The 22,624-nt window shown below is 49.7% G+C and overlaps 8 protein-coding genes across 8 annotated transcripts; 3 read left to right on the top strand and 5 right to left on the bottom strand.

Annotated features, from left to right (window-relative positions):
- Positions 1-279: 279 nt before the first annotated feature.
- Positions 280-1,413, top strand: FIESC28_03524 (uncharacterized protein; the record flags this gene model as incomplete). The annotated part of the gene is made up of 1 exon (XM_031157673.1): positions 280-1,413. The coding sequence occupies one exon, from the start codon at positions 280-282 to the stop codon at positions 1,411-1,413; it is 1,134 nt and encodes a 377-aa protein (XP_031018319.1).
- Positions 1,414-3,574: 2,161 nt separating this feature from the next.
- Positions 3,575-4,530, bottom strand: FIESC28_03523 (uncharacterized protein; the record flags this gene model as incomplete). The annotated part of the gene is made up of 2 exons (XM_031157672.1): positions 3,575-4,383; positions 4,437-4,530. 2 exons carry the CDS (start codon positions 4,528-4,530, stop codon positions 3,575-3,577), a joined length of 903 nt encoding a protein of 300 aa, XP_031018318.1.
- An 847-nt stretch (positions 4,531-5,377) lies between these two features.
- On the bottom strand, positions 5,378-8,967 carry FIESC28_03522 (uncharacterized protein; the record flags this gene model as incomplete). The annotated part of the gene is made up of 4 exons (XM_031157671.1): positions 5,378-5,429; positions 5,487-8,346; positions 8,408-8,894; positions 8,959-8,967. 4 exons carry the CDS (start codon positions 8,965-8,967, stop codon positions 5,378-5,380), a joined length of 3,408 nt encoding a protein of 1,135 aa, XP_031018317.1.
- Positions 8,968-10,218: 1,251 nt separating this feature from the next.
- Positions 10,219-11,436, top strand: FIESC28_03521 (uncharacterized protein; the record flags this gene model as incomplete). Its single annotated transcript, XM_031157670.1, has 3 exons — positions 10,219-10,242; positions 10,297-10,532; positions 10,590-11,436. 3 exons carry the CDS (start codon positions 10,219-10,221, stop codon positions 11,434-11,436), a joined length of 1,107 nt encoding a protein of 368 aa, XP_031018316.1.
- A 681-nt stretch (positions 11,437-12,117) lies between these two features.
- FIESC28_03520 (uncharacterized protein) lies at positions 12,118-13,834 on the bottom strand (the record flags this gene model as incomplete). The annotated part of the gene is made up of 4 exons (XM_031157669.1): positions 12,118-12,558; positions 12,616-12,874; positions 12,934-13,000; positions 13,069-13,834. 4 exons carry the CDS (start codon positions 13,832-13,834, stop codon positions 12,118-12,120), a joined length of 1,533 nt encoding a protein of 510 aa, XP_031018315.1.
- Positions 13,835-15,495: 1,661 nt separating this feature from the next.
- FIESC28_03519 (uncharacterized protein) lies at positions 15,496-15,921 on the bottom strand (the record flags this gene model as incomplete). The annotated part of the gene is made up of 2 exons (XM_031157668.1): positions 15,496-15,610; positions 15,773-15,921. 2 exons carry the CDS (start codon positions 15,919-15,921, stop codon positions 15,496-15,498), a joined length of 264 nt encoding a protein of 87 aa, XP_031018314.1.
- Positions 15,922-18,231: 2,310 nt separating this feature from the next.
- On the bottom strand, positions 18,232-19,626 carry FIESC28_03518 (uncharacterized protein; the record flags this gene model as incomplete). Its single annotated transcript, XM_031157667.1, has 3 exons — positions 18,232-18,505; positions 18,559-19,037; positions 19,093-19,626. 3 exons carry the CDS (start codon positions 19,624-19,626, stop codon positions 18,232-18,234), a joined length of 1,287 nt encoding a protein of 428 aa, XP_031018313.1.
- Positions 19,627-20,078: 452 nt separating this feature from the next.
- FIESC28_03517 (uncharacterized protein) lies at positions 20,079-21,635 on the top strand (the record flags this gene model as incomplete). The annotated part of the gene is made up of 3 exons (XM_031157666.1): positions 20,079-20,187; positions 20,276-21,225; positions 21,276-21,635. 3 exons carry the CDS (start codon positions 20,079-20,081, stop codon positions 21,633-21,635), a joined length of 1,419 nt encoding a protein of 472 aa, XP_031018312.1.
- Positions 21,636-22,624: the final 989 nt, after the last annotated feature.

Here is a 22,624-nt window from a genome sequence, read left to right as displayed (position 1 = left end):
AACCTATTAATTGCAAGCCTGCCGCCCTTTTTAGGTCCTAAAAAGGTCTCCAGCAAACGGTTTCGCCACAACAACAGTCATTGTCACTGACTGCAATTCGTGGCTGACAAACCATTTTACCCTATCCATATCTGCATTGCACTGCCAGGTACACACACTACCTTCCACCGCATTCGACAATACCAACTTATCAAACGAATTATTCTATTTCAACCACCTTTGTCGTCTTCTTCTCCGATTCATCAACTTAAACCATCTTTCAATACAAACATCGCAACAATGGCGGCCAACTCTCCGCACACCGCGCAAACCGGCAGCGCAATGGGCCCTCCTATGCATCCTGCCTCAATGGACTCCAAAACTCCCAATCTGATGTCGCCTCCGGATCAACCTCATGATACTTTCGATTTCAGAAAGTTCTACGGTCCCCGAACGATAGCCTCTTCGAAAGTCGACTCCGAGAAACACCCAATGCCAATGTCTCCTCCAATCTCGCCCTATAGCAAGCTTGTCTCATCGACTGCAGAGGTGCCGAATGGGCCCTCCAACGCAATTAAAGATCCTCTTCTTTACCCTGTCGATGAATCTCCTTCCAGCCCAGTTCAAGAGCCTCTGTTCAATACCACCGAGTCTGAGCAAAGTCACAATAGTATCATTGAAGATCACATCCGTGCTCGAGCTCAATCGCCTGTGACCTTTGCTCGGGTCTCACCACCGAACCATGAGGAATACAATCTGGTGCTTTGCTTCAAGTCCCAGGTCATGAAGAACTATACAGCCAACCCTCGGAATTGGCTCCGTCAGGAACGACGCTATCTCGAAGAGGCCCGAAAGGCTCAGGGCAAACGCTTCCCCAAGATCATGCCTGCTAAACCCACCAAGACACCAAAACAGCGCGATCGGGTCCAGAAGCCCCAATCCACCCCGCGGCCGATCCGTACCCACCCTCCCACCGGCCCCAGTCCTGGTGCCGGCTTCTCGCGACCGGCTGGCCGTGTAAGTGCCACTCCTGAGCCGTCTCGTCGCGCTGTCGCTCCCAACCGTGAGGACAAAGACTTCGATCAACTGCCCGACTATTGCCCACCTCTTGACTCACTGCCCGACAAATCCAATAGCTTAAAGGTGGAATGGAAGGGACAGGCGCTTGACCTCAGCAACGACCCAAACAAGAGACTTCTTCATCCCGATGAGATGACCTTGGCCAGCAGTCTACGCTTAGATGCTGCAACCTACCTGACTAGCAAGAGGCGTATCTTTGAGCGAAGACTTGCCTGCCTGCGTACCAACAAAGAATTCCGCAAGACAGATGCTCAGCAGGCTTGCAAAATCGACGTCAACAAAGCCTCAAAGCTGTGGACCGCTTTTGACAAAGTCGGCTGGCTTGATGCCAAGTGGATGCAGAAGCACAAGTGAGACTGGACTTGACCATATCCGCACACCATCTCATAGACATTACGGCACAATTCTCGAAACACACGACTTTATGGATTATGGGAATGAGCATTTTACTTAGCGACTCGGTTGCTTATCGCCAACCAATTTGGATGGCCCATTCTTTCCCTGGAATAGTACAGACTCTGTCGCTTTCCAGGTGTCTCTAGCCTTCGATGGGCTTGAATTTTCTTTTTATGTCTACACCTTTATTATTTACCTTGGCACTTCTGTTTATTGGGATTGCTTTTCATCTCATTTATTCGTCTCACCCTCCTGCCTGCGCATCACAGGATCCAAAGGCACTATTCGGCATCACGGCACATTTGAACGATACACCAGAGCATTAGGGATTCTCATCATTATGATACCCGGAGTGCGATATACAACTGACCCCTTCGCGCGATCACGTCACCACTCCACATTTTCTTACCATTTGTTTTCGGGTTTCCTTTGTTTACCTCGCCCCCATTTCATCTTGTCGGGTTTCTTTTCTTTTTCATATCGCTAGGGCGAGGGTCTGCGAATACGGAGGCATTGCATGTACGGCGTTTTTGTATATGGCCCCTTCCAACAGATTGTGGTGGGAAGGGGGCTGTTTTATCGGGAAACCGAAGACGGAGGCTCATGAAGAGTCGAGAAGTCTACCAGAAGCCATGAGGATACAGTTTACGGTATGCTTTGGGTTATTGTGCACGGAGGTACTGGGCTTTGGGGGGACAACCTTCCGGCCAATGACAGATATCTAACCGTTGTTTTCGATGATAAACTGAAATAAGGATATTCTTCTTCAACTCTTCTTTCGACTGGACTGGTATACGTGAATGCGAAATAGCTGCTCGTGAAAATGAATTAAAACCAGTACCGCGATAATAAAACCACCACCAGCAGGTCGCAACCAAATGCAAGCGACATCGCAACTAGAATGCACGTAAAGCACTCTCGGTATAGAAAATCCTTTCAGCCCTACACTACTCTGGGGCCAGTCGCTTCCTCTAGAGGCTAAGCGTGAGCCATATTCCTGGGAACGGATGGATGTGTTTTTGATGTGCGTGCGGTACAGCGGGTGAAGCCGCCGTTGCAGCGGGGAACAGTGAGGGCTTGCAAAGTTCCATGTACCTCCACGCTTTGTTATGGTGGTTGGATACATAAATGGTGAGGGGGGAGTGTGCTGGGAAGACACAAGAACCCGGGTTTCGCTGAGGTGGAGTCGGAGAACGGGAGCTTATCGGGTGGAGAACAAGGAAGAGGAAGAAGAGAAAAAGAAAGGCGATGGAAGTGTGGCTTCTGGCATGTGGCTTTTGTGACTTGACTTCTGAGATTTCGCGATGTTGACAGGTTCCTCTTTAAGCTATCGGGTCTTTTGTAGGGTTATTTGTTATGTCCTCATTGCGAAGAAGCAATCCTCGACATTCATGATTCTCAGTTAGTTACTTAATTCAATCAGAACCCTACGTTGTTTGGTTTCCAACATCCTCAGCTATCAAGAATTTGCGCTATGGACTAGAGAACTGAGCAAGAGACAATGCCTCTCACCATCAAAGCAGCTCCTGCACATGTTTTCCATGAGAGGGAAAAAGGACTGGGATAATTACAATTGTTAATTCCGCTCGAAGTGTACAACATGTATCTGTCTTGGAGCAAAGTTTGAGCACTCCATCATAACTGTTTGACGTCCGGTATGGTGTAGTGGCTAACATTTCGCGCTCTCATAACCTGAGAGAACAAGTCCCGCGGAGCCCAGGGTTCGATTCCCTGTACCGGAGTTTGTCTTTTGCTCTTCGTTTTTCTGGTCATGAGGAATTGGAGGTGCTCTTTTTGTAATGAGGGAGTGATTGATAGATAGATGGATGGATAATCAGATATGCCTTTGGCAATCACACCATGTATGAACTCAATAACTCTTTAAATTATTGCCAATCCACTCGATCAATAGTAGTGGATTCAGAATAAATATAACAATGATACTGCCTGCCATTGTAAACCAACATGAGGTCTAGGTAGCTAGTTGCTGTTTCACGATCGGGGAGGGAAAGAGAGAGGGACATGAGCCATTTGTTTGGTCCTGTATCATAATGTGTCATTCATTATTAATGCCGTATCATTGTTATATTACAGTAGTTTTGATCCCTTTACCATTCTTCTACTGACCAGCGGCAATGGTGTAGCCTCCGTCAACGGCAAGTGTTTGTCCAACCAGGTACTGATTTGTGGCAAAGAAAAGCACAGTGGCAGCCATATCCTGATCCTTGCCAGCCCGTCCAGCGGGAACCTTTTCAGCGTACTTCTCCTTGGGAATGAAGCTCTTCTGGGTCTCGTCGCTGCCATCGGTGGTCATCTCGGAGGGGAAGACTCCAGGGGCAATACCGTTGACCCGAATCTTGAGCTTGTTGCTGACAACCTCAGCAGCCAGCATGCGAGTGAGGTGGACGGCGGCACCCTTTGAGGCATTGTACGCAAAGTGATGTTGAGATTTCTGGATCAAGCCACTAATGGAGCTAATGTTGATGACAGTTGAGCTCCAGCCCTGGTGCTTCTCACTGCTCTTCTGGAGAAGAGGCAGGAAGGCGGCGGTGGTGAAGTACAGCCCAGTAACATTTGTGTTGTATGTTTGGTTCCAGTCCTCGAAAGTGGCATCCTTGTTGTCGAAGAGGTTCTCCTTCATCTCCTGCGCGGAATCGGCCTCAACCTGGAAAGAGTTGCTCGAGATACCGGCGTTGTTGACAAGGATGCACAAGCAATCCTCCTTGGACTTGTACTCGTCGTAGAGCTTCTGAATGCCCTCCTTGTTACCGACATCAGCCTGGATGGGAATGATCTCGCCAGCAATGTTCTTGCCATAAGTCTCAACGACGCGGTCGAGTTTTTCCTTTGTGCGGCCAGTGATGTAAACCTTGGCTCCGTTGACAGCGAGAGCCTGAGTGGCCATGAGACCAATACCTGAGCCACCGCCTACAATTGGTTAGTTACCATGTTACATAGAAGTATTGTACCGTCGCACGTACCTGTCACAAGAGCGACCTTGCCCTTGAGATCAAAGAGAGTGTCGCGAGCGAAGTCTCGGTGCTCGCCGCCACTAGCTGGTTGTGTGCCCGCCATTTTGATTGTGGTAGATCGAAAGTTTATTGGGATACCTGATTGAAAGGTTCGGGATTGGTTCGCAGCTGGAGTGCAAGAGGTTTTAATCAGAGGGGTCGTAAGGCGAAGTGTAGGTGCAAGAATGCTTCTGGTGCTGGGGATTCTAATAGCTTGAGCGAGCTGCTTGGACATGATTCTTATATCGGTTCCAGATTTCAAGGGGAGAGAAAAAGAGGGGTAATTACACAACAGAATAGAAACTACAACTAACTGTACAGTACTCTAGCTGTAGCTGTAACTGTAGTCGTAGCAGTAGCCAATGCCATCTTATGCACTCCTGCCTCCCCCGTCCCTCAAGGTACGCCAATGACTCCAGGATGAGGTCAATGCCAGTCTCCCGCTGCAGAAGTTCTGTCCATGACGAAACATGGCGGAGGAAAGTATCCGTTATGGTCAGAGAAAGCACGTCAGGGGAAAAACAATTGGAGTTGCACATAGTTTTCTGTGCTGGGGGAGCTTCCATCATGACGTCGACGTGGGGTCAGCATGATGAATGATCCGTACTCCTGCTCGACCTCATCGCGATCCCCAAGCTCGTTTGAGATTGACTACGTAAATCGCTACAGAGAGGGTAGATCAACTAATCAAATTTGCATGTGCTCTGTTGGGAGGTCATCAATAAACCAGTCTGGGATATTTGAGTGTCATGACTTCTATTGAGGCTAACCATAGCTTAGTCTAGACTCCCCACTCAAGCTTCACAATATTCCTACACTTGCATCCACAACCGTTCCATTACAGACCTCAACGACGTTAAACCCAATCCATCAACGCCGTTCCATGCATAGACCATCTGCTTCCTTCTCGTCTATTTGACCTCAATATGTTGTACAGCGTTCTGCCACTTTTGTTCATCCGTCCTGATAGAGTTGATTAGCCCGTGTCCATAAAAATATCGGTAGAGATGAATAACTTACTTATCAAAGCGCAACAGCTTGCCCAACACCGGTACAAGCTGCGCTCTTAGCTTAGTGTCCTTCTGTTCCAGAAACTGCAGTAGAATTGTTTTAAGGTAAACAGTATCTGGGGCCCCAGCAGCTGCTGGTGAACCATTGCTTCCACTCCGGACCGAGTCGAACGAGCTACGACTCGAACTGGCCACGAGCTTGGTCTGCGCCGACTTAAGGTCCTTGGAAATTTTCTCGTACCGTTGCCTCGACTCCTCAAGCATCCGTCGAAGTTCAGCTCGCTGCTTCTCCACGTCGCGGACCTGCTTCTCGGATGCATCCAAGGCTGTTCGGAGCTGCGAAGCCGTGGTCCGAAGCTCATCGGTCTCGGCCTCGGCCTTCTCTTCGACTGATTCGAGCTCTTCCCTTCGTTTGCGCCATTCCTTTTCACGTTGCTCAAGCTCGTCTCGTTCGTGGGTCAAAGTCTTGACCTCGCGCTCCAGGTCCTTCAGCTTCTGCTTCAAATCCTCTGTCTCGCGTGTTTTGCGTCGTGCGAGTGTAGCCGACTCATCCTCAATCCGGTCTCGCTCCTCGACCGCTGCCTCCATTCGTGCCCTCATATCTCGTATCTTGTTATCAGCACGTTCGTCAACGTCCGCCAGGAGCCGTCGCATCGTTTCACCCTCGCGTGTTCTCTCTTGAAGCAGTCGCTGAACCTCGGCCAGCTCCTCCTCTAGCGATTCGGCTTGTGATTTAGATTCCTTTAATTGCACTGACATCTCAGCCGTCTGGTCTCGCATACTACTCAACAGGCCTTGGGCGTTGCTGTATTGCTGCGTCTTGAAGTCCGCTTCCTCCTGTGATGCCGCCTTCTCTCGTCTCAATTTGTGCATCTGCTCTTCCAGCTCATTTACCTTGGGTCGTAGTTTGCCTAGCTCGTCCTGCAGTGTCTGGAGCTCCTGCTCCGCCTTATCAGCTCTTGCACTGACTTCAACCTTCTCGGCCTCGCATCGGCGGAGGTCTCGTCCAGAGACTCGCTGGGCATCTTCAAGGCGAAGCTTTGCGTTAATCTCGGCAGTCACCTTCTCCTGCAGGCCCTTGATCTCCGTCTCACGGTCAGAGGATAGCTTCTGAGCACGTTCCAAGTCCCGCTTCAAGTCCTTCTCCCGTTTCTCCATATCCTTGAGTTCCTTAGTTTTGGTCGCGAGCTCCTCCTTCGTAGTCTTTAATGTGGCAGACTCTTGGCGGAGGCTCTTTAGCTCGGGTTGCGCCTTCTGTAGCACCTCACGTAGTTCTGCGAGATCCTTGAACCGATTTTGGGCCAATTGCTGAGCGGCACCAAGGTCGGCTTGCAGAGTCGATGTCTTTTCCTTAAGATCGTTATATTCAGTCTTCAAAGAGTCCATTTCGTTCTGCATTTTGGTGCTGGCTTCGGCATCTGATGTGGATGAGCTGATCTTCTTCTCCAGATCAGTGATTTGTGTCTTCAACTCCAACTTTTCAGCCTCGAGTTCCTTGATCTTGTCCTTGGCCTCGACGTGATCCTGGCCAATCGTGAGAAGGTTCTCTTGCAACGACTCAATCTCCTCTCGCAGATCCTCCTCCGTCTTGCGCTTCTTGCAAAGGCGGTCGATCTGAGTGTCCTTTTCGGTAACTTCTTCCTTGAGTTTGGCGATCTCAGCCTCTAGCTCGGCATTTCCAGCTGTCTCAGCAGGAACTGCTGGCTCAGGAGTGTCTGTAGAGTCTCCTGCTGGTAAAACTTGAGAAGGAGCTGTGGCACCACCAGCACCACCCTTACCCTTCTTTTTCTTGTTGTTCTTTTTCTTGCCACCACCGCCCGCCGCAGCTTGCGGAACTACAGGTGTTGGTGTTGCAGTGGGGGTAGGTGTTGCGGTCGTGGACTTTGAATCCAATTTCTTGGCCAAATCATCAATCTTGGTCTGGCTGTCAGCTTTCTCTTTCTTCAAAGTGTCAATCTGGTTGTTGAGGTCATCAATCAGCTTCTTGGAAATATTTTTAGCGTTAGAAGCCTTGGCCAACTCTGCATCAAGCTCGCTTGCGCGCTTATCTGACGATGCAAGTGAAACCTTGAGTTCGTCGACCTTGACGTTATGTGCGTTCTTGCCTTCTTCGAGTTGCTTGAGTTGCGTCTGCGACTCTTCCAGCCGTTCGTTCAGAGACTTGATTTCCTTATTGCGCTCATCAAGTTGAGCCTGCAAAGACTCCTTGGCGGCAGCAGCATCACGAGATTCGCTCAACTCCCGAGTAGCGTTCTCCAAGTTTTCAACTAAGCCAGCACTGGTCTCTCGAACTGTACTCAACTCTTTCTGGAGATTCTCGACTTCAGACTTGAGCTTCTCGATCACCTCAGACTTTGAGGCAACATCAGCCTGAAGCTGAGGGATCTCATCATCGTAGGAAAAGAACTCTTCGTTAGACTCCTTTGGTTCGGTGACCTCGGTGAGTGACTTTTGAGGTTTGTGCTTGGGCGAGAACATGCCAATGACAGAAGATACAGGGGATTTCGATTTCTCAATTTCCTCGGGGGGGATGTCTTCATGCTTGTCATTCTTAGCGTCCTTGGCTGTCTCCGAATCGTTGATCTTCGGTTGATCAGCATTGTCCAGCTTCAGTGTCGCCAACTCTTCTTCCAGCTTCTTTGTCTTTTCTTCAGCTTCATTGTGCTTCTTCTGAAGTTCCTCCTTGTCAGCCGAGATCTTCTTCAGCTCCTGCATCACCATATCACTCCGCAGGTTTACTTGGTTGAGGTATTCCACGAGGGCATCAGGATCACTGATAGAAGTTAAGGGAGTGTTTTCGCGGAGAGCCTTCTCGAACGGCTCAATCGCCGTCGCACGCCTATGGGCGACGCGGTAAGAACGAAGCAGTTCTAGGTATTGCGATTAGTTTATTGTGCCATAAGATATGCAACCTGGGGGCGTTGAGTTTACCAGGATATGTCGCCTCAAGCTTTTCAAGTTTGCGCAGCTTCTGACGAATCTCCGGGCTTAACTCCTGCGGCTTCGGTGTTTGTGGTTTAATTGCTGGAGTTTCAGCTACACCATCTTCACCCTTGTCGGTGCTGGCTTCATCATTGAGACCTTGCCCCTCTGAGGCCTTCTCTTCCGATGCACCGCCCGAAGCATTGGCGCTATCAGTCTTTTTCTCGTCGCTAGCGGTAGGAGGCAACGGGGTAGCAGCTCGACTTGGTTCGTCGCTATCGTCAATCACAAAAGCGGCTTCAAAAACGGCAGGATCAGGGTTCGGGGCGTCGCCTGCATCGGAGGCTTGTTTCCTGGACTTTGCGCGCTGGGCTGGCGTGCCATCGCCTTTGCGCGACGACGTCGAGCCTGTTCGAGATGGTGTTCTCGACTGGGTGGCTGTCTGCTGGCGGGCTTGCTCCTCGGCAATGGTCCGATCGATAGCGCTTTTGAACCGCTGTTGAAGTGTCAGCGGTTGCACATACAAGTAGAACGCATACAGCTATCACGGTAGAACTCACTTGGAACATGGTGGCTCCCTTGAGTCAAAGACCAACGTCTCAAGGGACCAAGGGACGCGCACAATTTAGGTAGTAATGTAAATCTTTGAGTCAGTAAATACGAAGAGTTAAATGAGAGTCCAGAAAGTTAAAGTGAAGAGAAGGGGAAGCAGCTCAACAAAAAGCCTTCATGACGATGAGAGACTGTTGGTGGTTGAACTGATGAAAGGAGTTGCAGGGTCTCTGTCTCGGGTGGCAGAGGCTCAGTGGACAGAGTTACAGTGCTTCTCATAAGATAGATCCGTCTTGAATTCCTGGGGTAGGATTGTGGCTTGGTTTTTGTGGCTTAGTTAGATCCTGCTTCAGCTCCACGTATTCAGGTACGTGTGAAAGTAGCCCCTTGGATGGCTTGAACTCTGTGAGCAAGCTAGGGGTCAACGAATAACGTACCTATCCGATAGATACCGTCTATCAGGCACTGTAGACGGCACTATCACGATGAAGGAGTTGCATCAAATTACCTAGTAGTACAAGGACTTCAGACGCTGCACGTTGAGTTGAGGAATCCGGCTTGCAATTTTTGTACTTTAATGTGTTCAAGAATCCGTGTTTCTAATACGACTATAGATCAAGAGGACAAATAAGATAAGTTAGGAAGAGATTCTGGTGAGACATGGTTTGCTTGGAATGGTAGGTTGTGAAGAGGCCTTTGCTCAATCAGAGTCAATTGGAAGCATATTTGAGGATATACTTGCTGTATGACCGGAGAAGCCACTCTCAATACTATTTAGATCCAATACATATATTTATTTGCAATACTCTGCGAGTCTATGAATGCAGTTTTACCTAATTTGTTCCTTCTGCCACTTACCTACCCTAGGTAGGTAGGTACCTAGGTAGGTTGGGTAGGTACCTACCTAGTAGGTGGTTAACCCTTGAGGCTGTCGCTCCCATTTTTAGTTGCTATCAGTGGAGCTTTCACAGGCCAGATGCCCTCCCTGTCTAAACCCCCCCGGGTCCTGGGTCCCGTCTTCAGGTTGCCCACATGAGCTGAGCTGAATGAGGTCACAACCTTGCACTTGTGACTTGGTTAATTCAACTTCATATTCTACCATTCCTTTACATCGTACCTTTTCTTGATCCTTCACTTGTCCATCTTTCCTTTTATCTTGCGACACTCTTCGCCCATATTCTGGGCATACTCTCCCTTACATCCCGGTCTTTCCTTCCGTTGTCTTCTTTTGTATACCTGGCCCTTCCCACGCTGTCACCTTGATCAGAATGGTGGCTTTTTGGCCATGGAGGGTGAGGCTTCGTCTTAGCAAGGCTTCGATACAACCGTTAACATGTTCTTGGTAGGGAGAATCCTCCGATACAGCCTCATTCGAAAAAACTCTCTCTACGCTATCGACCAAAATCACCGATGCTCAAGCCTCCCTCGACAACTTCCGCGCAAGCTCTCGCCGCGCTCGCGTCATCTGGACACTTTACCTAAGTTTCGCTTATCTCGTTTATGCGATAGTCCTTCTTCTCGTCGTCGGCTACAACGACCTCGGTGCTTTCGAATGGGGCGGCCTCACTGGTGGTCCAGTACTGTATGTTATTCGCCAGATATAAACAATGCGACTCTCAAGCTGACAAGACCCTGACAGTATCTACGTAACGCGCACGACCCTCGCCGCATACTACAACTTCCGAATCGAAACCCTTAGCGCTCGTCTTAGGGAGCATCAGCAAGAGCGCGCAAAGACTATCCAGAAACTCAAGGAGGCCACCAAATATGACTCCACCATGGAGTTGATCGAGAAGTACGGCGGGGCCGACAACAAGAGCAAGAAGAAGGATAGCGAGCAGAATGCAGACAAGGCATCGAATGGGAAGCATCAGCCTGCTGCCCCTGAGCAGGGTGTTCCGGGCCGAACGCGCATGCCTCCTCCTCCTACGGCCAACATCCAGCGGGCTCATAGCCCTGCGCCAGGTCCAAACTCGATGGAACCAGGTGCTGAGTTTGCACCCAACGCCGAATGGACAGGACCCCCTCCGCCTCCCATTGTCCCTGGTACCCCTCAACCCCCTCCTCCCCCACCACCGCAGAGAAGCTACTCCTCATACTCGACTGCTGCCGCTGAAACCCACTGGTATGACCGCATCTTCGATGTCCTCCTCGGCGAGGACGAGACTGCCCCCAAAAACCGTATTGTTCTTATCTGCCAATCATGCCGGGTTGTCAATGGACAGGCTCCTCCTGGAACCAAGGCTCTGAGCGAGCTCGGACAATGGAGATGCATGTCGTGTGGTGCCTCGAACGGAGAAATTGATGAAGGGAAACGCATTATGAACGAGGTCCTGGATGCTGCCAAAGGTGCCGATACCGATGGTGATAGTGTTCATGAAGAGTTCGCTCCTGAAGCCAGTGAGCCCCCTATGGTGGATGTAAGCACATCTGATGATGGCCCAGCCGCAAACACCAGAAAGCGCAAGGGCAAGGGAAAGAAATGAGATGTATTTAGCTACTATGTAATTCTACACGAGCACGAAGGTATTGACCAAATGTGGGAATGTGTTTATGGGGGTCATCTACTCAGGCTTTGAAAGTCACCTCTGCGAGGCTGTGATAAACTAAGCATGTACTCTTGCATGCCTGTACTCGACTCCCAGATAGCGAGGAACGAGTCACTGACATGCTCTAGCCATATCAATAATAACACTTCTGTGGAAAGCATTCATTGTGGCAGTCGGATCGAGGAGTGAGCTCGACGGATCTACATTTCTAAAGAACGGGTTGCTTCGTACATTTTTGATGGCGCACATCAACGAATTCTAGATTAATCGCTGTAAAACAAAGAAAGTCTATCATTTTCGGCCGCGTAAGTGATGACTAACTTCAACAACGCTGTTCTTTAGGTTTCCAAATAATACTGCAAGTCCAATTGTACCCAAGGTTTCGTCACGTCCCGAGCCAAAGTGCCCATTGGACAAGTATGAAGCTTCTCGTTGTCCAAGGAGCCAAGGTCCCATCCGGCCTTGTGTCCAGATAGATGCACAAGTGTAGTACCGCAGGTCGTGTGGATCATCAAACAAAAAAAGACCAGCCATCCACGTCATGTGGATGCCCTGGAATATCGGCTTGCGTTCGTTTGTTCCTCTGTATTCGACATACCCGAAGCGTCTATAATCCCTTTATCTCTTCCTCACCTCTGTCGCCCAGCCGTCAATGCCCTCGCCGCGGCCACCTACCTCCAAACCTTCGATCTTCAACCCTTTCATGCCAGGTGTGTCCTCCAACCAGACATGTCCTGCCATGCCACCGGCATTGGCACGTTTCTCAGGAACCAGCTCCAACATTGGGGTCAAGAAATCTGCAATACGCTTTGCTTCTTCTTCTTTGAAGTGATATTTCTCGCGTAGAACATCGGGTAGAGCCCAGTGCCTGAGCCGGTGGATGTTCCGCAACTCGCCCTTTCGATTGAAAATTTCTTGACTCCATTTGCCACTGAGGCATAGCGATTTGGGGAATGGCCCGAGAAGTTCGATGATTTGGGCAATGTGATCGTCGTCCTTGCCGTACTTGGTACCTGACTGGGGATCAAACAAGTAGTCACCTGTGATCAACTCGAACACCTAAGAATCGCATGATGTTAGAAAGGTACGGCTTAATCGGAAGATGAAAACTCATACCATAGCTGCCATACTCCATACATCAGTGCTAGCACCCCATTTGGAACCCAGGATCACTTCGGGTGATCTGTATTGTCTTGTCTGAATGTCGTTGGTGAAGTGATGATTGACCCAGCAAGCATTGCCTAGGTCTGCAATCTTGACGCTGATAACGTCGAAGGCATGCGCATCTTCCGCCTTACGCTTTTCGCCTGTTGAGGCAGAGGGTGAGTTCGACTTGTCAAGAGAAATACCCGAAACCTCTCGACTGAGAATATCACTTTAAGTTGATTGTCAGTGACTGGGGATTCTTTCTATTTTCAAAGCTGAACGACTTACGTTGACTTTTCTCGTTGCTTTTGGGCGTCATCGGATGGTTTAGGAGATGCTTCATTTGATGATTTGCCTGGGATGAGGTGTTAGACCGATATGTGTAGGGCACGGCATGCCTGCAGTGATCTTTGGGCGACTTACCATCGTTCAGAACACCGGCAAGACTGGAGTGGGGGGTTGGTGAGGGGAAAAGGTTGGACTGGTTAAAGCTAGTATTCAAGGGGGATGGGAGTGGTTGACTGCCAGTGATGAGAGTCCTCCGACGTCGCCGTCCGTTGCGGTTGTTCTCTTTCTCGGCGGCTTCAGGCTTGACAACGCGCTTAACAATCTGTTCGACATCTCCAATTTCGATGAGAACGTTTTCTGGCTTAAGGTCGGTGTGGATGATACCGCATTCGCGATGAAGGTAGTCGAGGCCGAGGAGTACCTGTTTTGTGATTTGTTTGACCAGGGGCATAGGAATACCGCGATGGTTCCAGCGCTTGATGAGACCAAGCAAGTTCTCTCCAAGCACCTCGAAAACCATACATACGTGGGTGCCGTGAGGTCCCTTGTGCTCAAACGAGTCCAGAAGACTGACAACATGCTTGCGACCAGGATGATCGGGCTTGGCTTGAACGATCTTGTTGAGAAGCTTGATCTCGTCGATGGCGGTCTCGGTGTAGTGGGCGGCAGATCGGACGACCTTGAGGGCGACATGTTTTCCGTTGGTGTTATCTCGGGAGAGCCAGACGGTCGAGAAGTGACCCCATCCTAACTTGCGAACGACCGTGTATTTTCCATCTTTGAACTTCTCTCCAACTTGCACTGGGTGGTAACCACCTTTGCAGTAGTCCTCAGAATCCTCCTCGTCTGCAGTGTTTTCGGCGGCGTCTTCGACGGACGAGGATGAGGGGGAGTGGGCCATGGCCGAGAGTTGATGGGATCTAGAATAGGAGAAAGAAGGTCAGTGAGAGCTCAAGATATGTGTCGAGATGCGTTAAAATCCAGCGCATAAAGACAAGACTTTGACGATGAATGAAAAAGGTGGCGGAGCCAATGCAATCAGATCAAACAACCACGGTCGCAAGATTTGGTGGGAGAGCGACGGCGGCGAAAGAGCTGATGGCCTTGCGCGTGGTGGGGGACCTTTGCCGGATTGGGTTTGGGTGTGGTGAAATGGCGGGGAAGCATCAAAACATCATCCACGACGATAACGTAGCAACGAGTCAAGACGTGCTGCCGCAATCCATCCATCCACCAGCGCAGTGAGACCCAGACTCTGAACTACAAGAAGTCCAGCAGCTAATCTTGGGCGCGGGCATGGAATAGAGAACCGTCGACGGGGTAGGGAAGTGCAACCTTGATTTGAGAAAGCTACTCATGGTGTCTTCACATGACGCAGCTTGCGCTGGTAATGGGTAGGGCGCTGGTTCTGCTTCGTTGCCCTCTGTGCGATACTCGCTGGCTTCAGGAGCACGCGCCCAAGTCGATCGGGTAGCGAAAGTGATTACAATCGAGGTGAGAGGGCGTAACAGATAAGCCGGTGAGCAGCGTGGCGGGCAATGAGCGGGGAATAGGGAGAGACGAGGAAGAGAACAAGGATCTTGTGAAAATGACGATGATGACAAGGCGTAGGTTGGGTGACGATAGCGGTTGCGGTTGTCTGTAAGCTGTGGCAAAGACCAGCGCGAGAGGGAAACGCAGGAAGGGGAAAATAATGTATAAATAAAGGCCAGGCCAAGGCGAGGGAGATTTGTTGGAGATTAACTAGAGGTCGGGGGCGTGCTCCTTGTCTTTGGTTCTGATTTGCGTCTCTTTTCTTTGACACTGACTCTGGGCTCAGCGTCTTTGCGGATCTGCAGTCGCTTGGCTTTCAGTTTTCTAGGGCCCTGCCAGAGACCATGGGATGGCTGGCACGCGGCGTAACGCGGAGCGTCCCGCCCGGCGAATAAAGGGTCTTTGCAGGCTCAAAACTCAACTGTCCAGCTCGCCAAGAACCCCCCAAAGACAGGGAATGGGATTGCTGAATGCACAGTGATGGCAGAAGGGCAGACAACTAAGTCAGGTCAGGTGGCAGTAAATCAGACAGCCATAAGAACAACCACCATCGCAATCACATTCCCATCTTCCTCCCTCTTCATTAGTCAAGAGTAGCTCCAGGCACATCCAAAGGTGCATGCGCAAGTGACATAGGGCACCCTCTACCTCTATCAGGGCAAAACTGGCCGAAATCAGGTACAGAGGACCCAGTGATCGATCGAGACATTCAAGGTTGGTGAATGCCCAAAATTTATGGGGTCGCGTCCTCCTATCGATGGAAGCTGGAGCCCAAGCACATGGGGCCCCAAAACTGTTCAGCCCAGAGGGGGCAATGCCACTGCGAGCAGTGTCCACACTTGTTTCAACCTGCTTCACTGCTGCTCGGGCTGTAAGGTGATGCAATGCCACGCCATATCTTGTTGAGTGGCCTTTGGAGAAGTGAATAAAATGTTGTTTGCTTTGTCGAGACCGCCATTGAATTCTGCACTCGCGAGACAAAAATAAATCGTGAATCGAGTTCCTTGCCTGCAGCAATGTTTTGCATGGCTAGACAATCAACAGACTTCGGTGCGCATCAAGTCCATTTTCGTTTTTTTGGCGATATCGGAGCGCACGCAAAAGTTCACCAGCGGTTTGAAATCGCTTGGGTGTGTAGTGTAGCCTGAGTGCCAGCGGTCCAGTTGATAGAGTAGAATAAGTCGTGGCCATGGTATCTTCAACGCTCAAAGGCATTGACTAGAATCAAGACAGGACGAAATGTTATGGAAATGGTGCAGAATGGTCAAAAACAACAAGACGAACAAGGAAATGACTGGCAACATACCCTTCTGTTTGGTTTGTACCTTCCATGGTGATGATAGGCTTCAAGTCCTTCTTGCGCTTTTTGGCCGCCAGACTGCTATTGTTGCTGTTGGAGCCGTTGCTGTTGGCATTTAAAGCCTTCTGGGGATCGGGAGACTGTGTGCCGTTCATTGTGTCTGGTTGTCCAAATCTACCTGCGCGCGATAGTGCAGGGTCTAAGTTATGAGGTGAGGCGAGGCCGGAAGGAATCTGGTGTTCGTATCGCCAAGCCGTCAACGTTATGTGTCGTGAAGTCGTTCAAGCGTCGCAATGTTTGTATTATGTATGGATGTAGGATGGATGCGACGAACGTCCAATTTCTTTGGGTTGGGCGCTGGTGGGATGGATATCGAAGTCGAAGTGGGGGAAGAGGGGTGTTTGTAAGTGCTCGATCGGCGGGCGTCGCAAATAGGGACCGTCTTTATTCTTCCGCTGCAATGAATCCCAAAAATCTAGCGACAACACTCAAAATAATTTGGTTGCGATGTTAGATGGAAACCGAGATAAGCAGGAGACGATTGCGGTTTTGGTGCGGCAATGGCAATGGCGTGGTAGATCTCTTGCAGCTCGTACAGGCAAAGATGTTGCGCAGTGGCAGCGCGGCGCAATAAGACCAGTCCAGCGAGCTAAGAGTTGCAATAGTAATTTGGTTGACCGAGTAATGGCTTGCGGCAACAGGGAGACGAAGATTCGGATGAACCGCGATAATTGAAAGAGGACGGAAACCTGGGTATGATCTAAAGTGACAAATCCTTCGGGATTGAGAATGCAGAGAAGGACGAAAAGAAATAACTATCTGGCAGCGGACGGAAACAGGGACGGGAGGGACCCAGAAGCCAGGGTCCCGGTTGATGGGCTGGGTTGGGTTGAGAGGAAGGTGAGAGATTCTTGCAGCAATGTACTACAGACGGGCCAACAACATTTACTATTAACTCCAGGCCTCGACGGCTTCTAGCAACAAGTGCAACGTACTAAGGTACCTTCCTACTAATCTAAGACACCGGGAAAACGGTGGAAACTCGATCTCCTACCTCGATATGCTTCACAACAATGTACTGAGAGACAGAAGAAACAAGACATGACCAAACGATAACAACAGTTATTCACTCAATGGTGGACGCTCCATGAATGGGAATGCATATAGTACGCATGTGGATAGGCCGCTCGGGTTGCAAGTCGGTTCACTTCTAAGTAAGGGGCTGGCTGACAAGATAATGACGATGCTTGTCACTAGCATCCATCTCGCAGCCAAAACTTGATCGATTGCAATATTAATCCCTGTACCTGATGATTGATGGATTCATGGAGAATTGAGGTGCATTGGAACAGCCAGCCACTTAGCGGCACTTGCTGGTGTCGGTTCACCACGATTTTCTCGCATCTAGCGCTAATGATCGTCTTGCGCGTGCTGATTGATTCGAGTATGGAACTGACGCCATCCTCTTAAAGGCCTTGCAGGGACTGTATAGGTATGGATGGGCGTGGGGTAGACTACAGGCGGAGAGTAGTCTACTTGTTCAAGCTGAACAAGACCCGACTGCAACTGCAGCTACCTAGATGTAACTTGGTGATTGCCTTTGCAAGGATGCAGCAAGTTTCGAATGGGGGTTATCCTGATAAGAATCTGTATTTCACTGCAGATTTGACTTATGTGTATTTTGAGATGGATATGTATTCTTCTCATTTATACTGGACATACCTTGCTTCCACCGATATTTGAGAGACTTTCTGGCCCTTTGGCTGCATCCTTGGATGCTGTCGAGCTACTCCAACCGCCCAAACCTTAGGCTTCACCAATAGCCGACCTGACGTCACCGTTCTGGGGATTTACCAAGGAACACTTCCCGAACGTGCACTCGTGAAACCCATATCCTGGGAATATCAGGTAACAATCTATCAGACTTATTCGGCTTAAACAATCTAGGACGGTGCTCCGTTATACAGGATCGGGGATTGGGGATCGTGTCCTCTACCTTTTTGAATAGCGAGCTGTTACTAGTATTATTAACTTTCAGAAAATCATAGGCTGAGGCTGTTTGCCATGATCAAACGTGGTGTCTAGCAGCTGTATAAATGATGAGCCAGGCCTGAGTCGGTACCATAGGTCATTCATCTCGACGGGCTGTCAAGCATGTGAAGCATTGTAAAGGCACGTGGCTTAAGGACCGGCCATGTCGTCTGTGTCGGCAGGACACGGGACAAACAACCCTGTTGCTAAAATCGGATTGTGAAGTATTGGGAGTGTAGAAATCAGTTCGCATTAACCCACAATAAAGGGCTTCTATTTAAAGAGTAAAATAGCCTTATAGGCGTGCGCCTTAAACGCCGAACCCAAAATCCGCCTCTACGTTCCATACTCTGTGATATGTACCAACTAATAGCTAACCGCCAATACGCTCCCCAGTGTTGATGTGGCTTCAAGATAGGATGGCGCCAGTCGTCTTAGTTGGCTCGCTTCTTGCTCTTTTGTGTCATCTTGCGGAATGCCTCCATGCCACCAGCACCAAGGGGACGATGGTTGGAGCCTTGGCTTCCCATGAATGTGCTCTGAGGAGCAACAGTGTAGCTCGAGGGCAGGTTGACCATACGGGCTGAGTTGTTGCCGCGTGAAGGAGCCAGGAGGCGCTCACGCTCGGCTTCCTTAGTATTGGCCGCAGGGCGTTGCGATAGACTGAATTGCGAGTTGGTTTTCTGGCGTTGTGCCATTTTAGCCGCACTAATGATTTGGTTAGCAAGTACATAATCCAACAGGGCAATGGCCACACGCACTCGTAATCATAATCCCGAGTCTCAATCTGTCGCTTCTTGTAATCATCGGTTCGGTTGAGGATAGGTCGACTCCATTCGCCCAGCAGACGCTGGGCAATTCGCTTGATCGAAGGCTCGGGCTTCTTACTTCGAGTGTAGAAGACGACGACCTTTCCAATACCACTGCTTAGGAGTGCTTCCTTCTCAATGTTCATCTTAGCAAGAGCGTTAAAAATGTCTCGCTGGATGTTGTACGCCGGTAAAGACCCATCGTTCAGCGGCTCCAAGAAGAATTTGACATGTTGCAGGAAGTTGGTGTCCGGATCAAGGACCTCATGCTGGACGTTGTTGCGGTTCATGATAGCGGTGACTTCAGGAAGAAGCTTCAACTTGTGAAGGGCTGGTTGGCCAGCCTCACGAGCCTGATTATCGGACTGGCATGCACCCTCCATGCGGACCTTCAAATCCGCTAGCAAGTCGTCGATCTCGGTCTCAAGATCCTGTGAGAATAAGAGTTAGCTGCATCTCTCCTTGCACATGTATTAGAACCCTTACAATCTCATCCCTCTTCTTGCGCTTCTGGCCGCTTGGCTTCTTGATCGCTGCATCAAGAGCTCTGTCGATAGCCCTCTTCCGTCGCTCTTCTGGTGAAAGATGCTCTTCATTCTCCGGTTCCGGTGTGGTAGCTTTGGACTTGGGGCGGCGTTCTCCATCGCCACCCGCACGCCTTGACCTTCGGGACTTTTTGCTTCCATCATCTGCATCATCCATTTCAACATCTTCATCTCGATCTCGACGCTTCTTGTCTCGACGGCCCTCACGAGGCTTCTTTGGAGCCTCTCCTTCAGCACGCTTCCGCTTGGTTGCCTTCAGTGTGCGAGCCACATCTTCGTCGATATCCACGGGACGATTTTCGATGTTGGCAGTTTCAGGGTCGTAGTCCTCAAACTGATCTTCGTCAACTTCGGACAGCGCATCCGAATCGCGGTCAGAGTCGGCAGCGGCTACGGCATCTTCGTATTCCTGTTCCTGGCCATCATTGACAGGTTCGTTGGCGTGCTCGCCGACTGGGGAATCTCTCTCGGACATTGTCGCGTCGTCGATCGCGTCGGAAGTGTTCGCAAATCTCTTTCGGACAATCGAATAGTAAGTTTCCTGAGTGAGAGAGTTGCTGTAAAAAGGTGCTTATACGTGCTGCCAAAAGTCTTTGAACTAAACACTTGGTAGGTAAAGGAACAACAATTCGCAAACCTTCAACTTTCTCTGTCTGGCTGGAGCCGCCACAGATGTGAGGCGCGACCCCTGTCTGCTGACATAACCACAAAGCTCCGCTAGCAGCCTGAGGCAAGTGACCCGTCTCTTTTGTTTACTTTGGTCTCTTTGGTTGCCATGGATGGATGAATAATTGATGGATTCGGTGGCAGCTGCTTTCATTCACCAGAAAATCACCTGGATATCGAAAAAAGAAAAAAGCCCTCCCACTCGTCCAGGAAAATCCTACACCGTAACCATTCGAGCTACTCAGTGGCTATTAATCGATTATGGATCGTCGAACTTACGAAGGTCCCATGGACTGGGAGTATCAGGACAGCGGCCCTTTTGATCCTACCAGTCCCTTTACACATGCAGCCAAAAGTAATTCGCAGAATGGTAAGTTGCGCCGTTGAAGAACTGACTCCATACGATTCTCGACAAACTATAACGCTCCGAACTCCGCAGCTAATAGTTTCATCTGCAGTCTTTTCTTCCCCTTCAAAACCGAGCTCAAGACCAAACCCTTTTGCAAATTTAGGGACACCTTCTAGAGCACGACCACCCCAATCATCATTTTTCACGCCTCAAGTACCTCCGAAAGCTGCTGCTCCCCCGTTCCGAAATCCTGCTTTCACGACGCCGAGGCGACCCTTTGAAGATTTGGCACTGTCTGAAGCTTCCGGTGCAGAGGATAGTCCTGCCCAAACAGAGGTGTCAGACTTTCCCAACGATACTCCTGAGGTAGATCATACGAGCGATATCAATATGGGTGGTATGGCAAGTCCTTCTAAAATCGACAAGTCGTATCGGTACAATAAGGCCCCTTTCTCGAGCAAGAAGCACACCCCTGGCCGAGGCGAGATCAGAACAAGTCGGGATCTTTCTGTATCAGAATTCATTCGCAAAAGGAAGCGGCATAATCTCGATAGGGACGTCAGCAATATCACTCGACATCGATGGACAGAGTCAGACTCCGACTCGGGTGATAGTATCGCACCACGACGACGATCGCGCGGGAAGAAAAAGACAAAAGAAACGCCGAAGGGTTTCCTGGGCTCCCTATTTCACGTACTGGACGAACACCCGAACGCCCCCGATAATCTCTATCGTTGGGTAAAATTACTCGTCAATTTTTTCCTTGTCTCAGTCTTTGTTTATATTGGCTGGTCGATCGTGAGCACTATCAAAACCGATATCGAGAACGCGAATGAGATGGCACGCATCGAAATAATGGGCAGGATTACAGAGTGCCAAACCAAGTACACCATCAACAGCTGTTCAAATAACGATCGCCCGGCGCTCCAGCCATCCTGCGACGAGTGGTTCGAGTGCATGACGCAGAACCCTGAAGCCATCATGAGAGTTAAAGTGACAGCGAAGCAAATCGCGGAGATCATCAATGAGTTTTCCGACGCCATGAATCTTAAGGCTTGGGTAAGCTATTTCCGGATAATGACCAACAATTCATAGCTAACAATGGCCAGGGTTTCTTCTTCGCTGTACTCATATTTTGTGCCTTCGCCAACAACTTTTTTCTGGGCGGATATGTCAACAAGCCGGCGCCGCCTGTCCAGTCCCAACCTGCTGCTCCATCACGCGAGCCATCGATGGTCCCGGAGAGCGGTCCTGGATTCATGTGGGTTCCAGTACAAACACCTAGAATGAAGCGTCATATGATGCTCGACGAGGGCACTGACACGGACAATACACCCCCTAAGATGAAGACTCTTCTCCCACCACCTTTCACCCCTTCGATTCGTCGAAGCCCTAGTAAAGGAGATCGAGGCCGTAGCCCTGTCAAGAATCGGAGCCCTAGCAAAGGCCGCCGGGAACCATTCGCATAGTGGTTTAAAAACACACGAATATTTCTTTTGTTGATGTAGCCTGAGAAAGTGGGAACTGTATAACATAAATGCATAGGGACGGGCGTATAATACACATGGTGGCGGTGAAAATGGTGTTTGGACAACCAGGCTATGGTATTAGGTTGTGGGAAATATGATCAATGTTGGGATAATTATCAACTATCAATTATATTCGTAGAGTGCTATTCTGCATATCTCTAAGAGAATAACTGACTGACCATCTATTTTGATATTCTCACCAGTGATAGGAAATGCTGTTGGTTAACCTGTAGAATGGGAGCTTGATGTGGATGGAGTGCAGTTAATGTGGAAGCCAGCTGAATTGACTTTAGGGCGTCTCTGAGACTGCCTCCATCAAATGCCGATGACGTACTGTGGGGTAACTGGAAGACTGAGTGAGGTAGGTCTCTGGTATTGGGTAAAAGATGGTCAACTTGTTTGGAACTGGTAACTTATACTGTACCGGCAGGGGACAGTAAAAGGCTTGGCAATGCTGCCGCTTGCTTCAAGAGTGACATTGGCTAGGAGAAGACAGAAACATGGCGGATTCTTTTTTTTTTTTCGCAAGATACAGTACTATCAACTACTCTCCAAAGATTCTTTACGTTCATCATACTCTGGGGTAATGTCAAGTCGAGTTGGAAACACCGATATCTCTGACATCATTGTCGCAGGGGCAGAAAACCTACTTTGTCCAACATATCCAATTGAATTGCGTGTATCGGGCTCCAAAATGGCCATCCGTTTTATATCCATGAGCATCAATTTCGATGCGAAAAAGCCAAGATGATGGGGATGGTGGGCTCAAGCGAGGCGCCATGCAAGGAAGAATGCGCAATCTGGGAGGTTCCGCATCGATCCAATGGGATGGTGAGGATGACCAGGAGGTCGAATCGGGCTTGAATGAGGTTTGGGAGCTATTGACATCTGACATGACAAATGAAGCATTATACTGTCGAATGATTTTA

This window comes from Fusarium coffeatum, assembly GCF_003316985.1.
Source record: "Fusarium coffeatum strain FIESC_28 chromosome Unknown BRIP53273_contig_74, whole genome shotgun sequence".
Classification (NCBI taxonomy): Eukaryota; Fungi; Ascomycota; class Sordariomycetes; order Hypocreales; family Nectriaceae; genus Fusarium; species Fusarium coffeatum.
The sequence above is the reverse complement of the archived record's forward strand: the minus strand, read 5'-3'. Positions and strand labels throughout refer to the sequence as shown.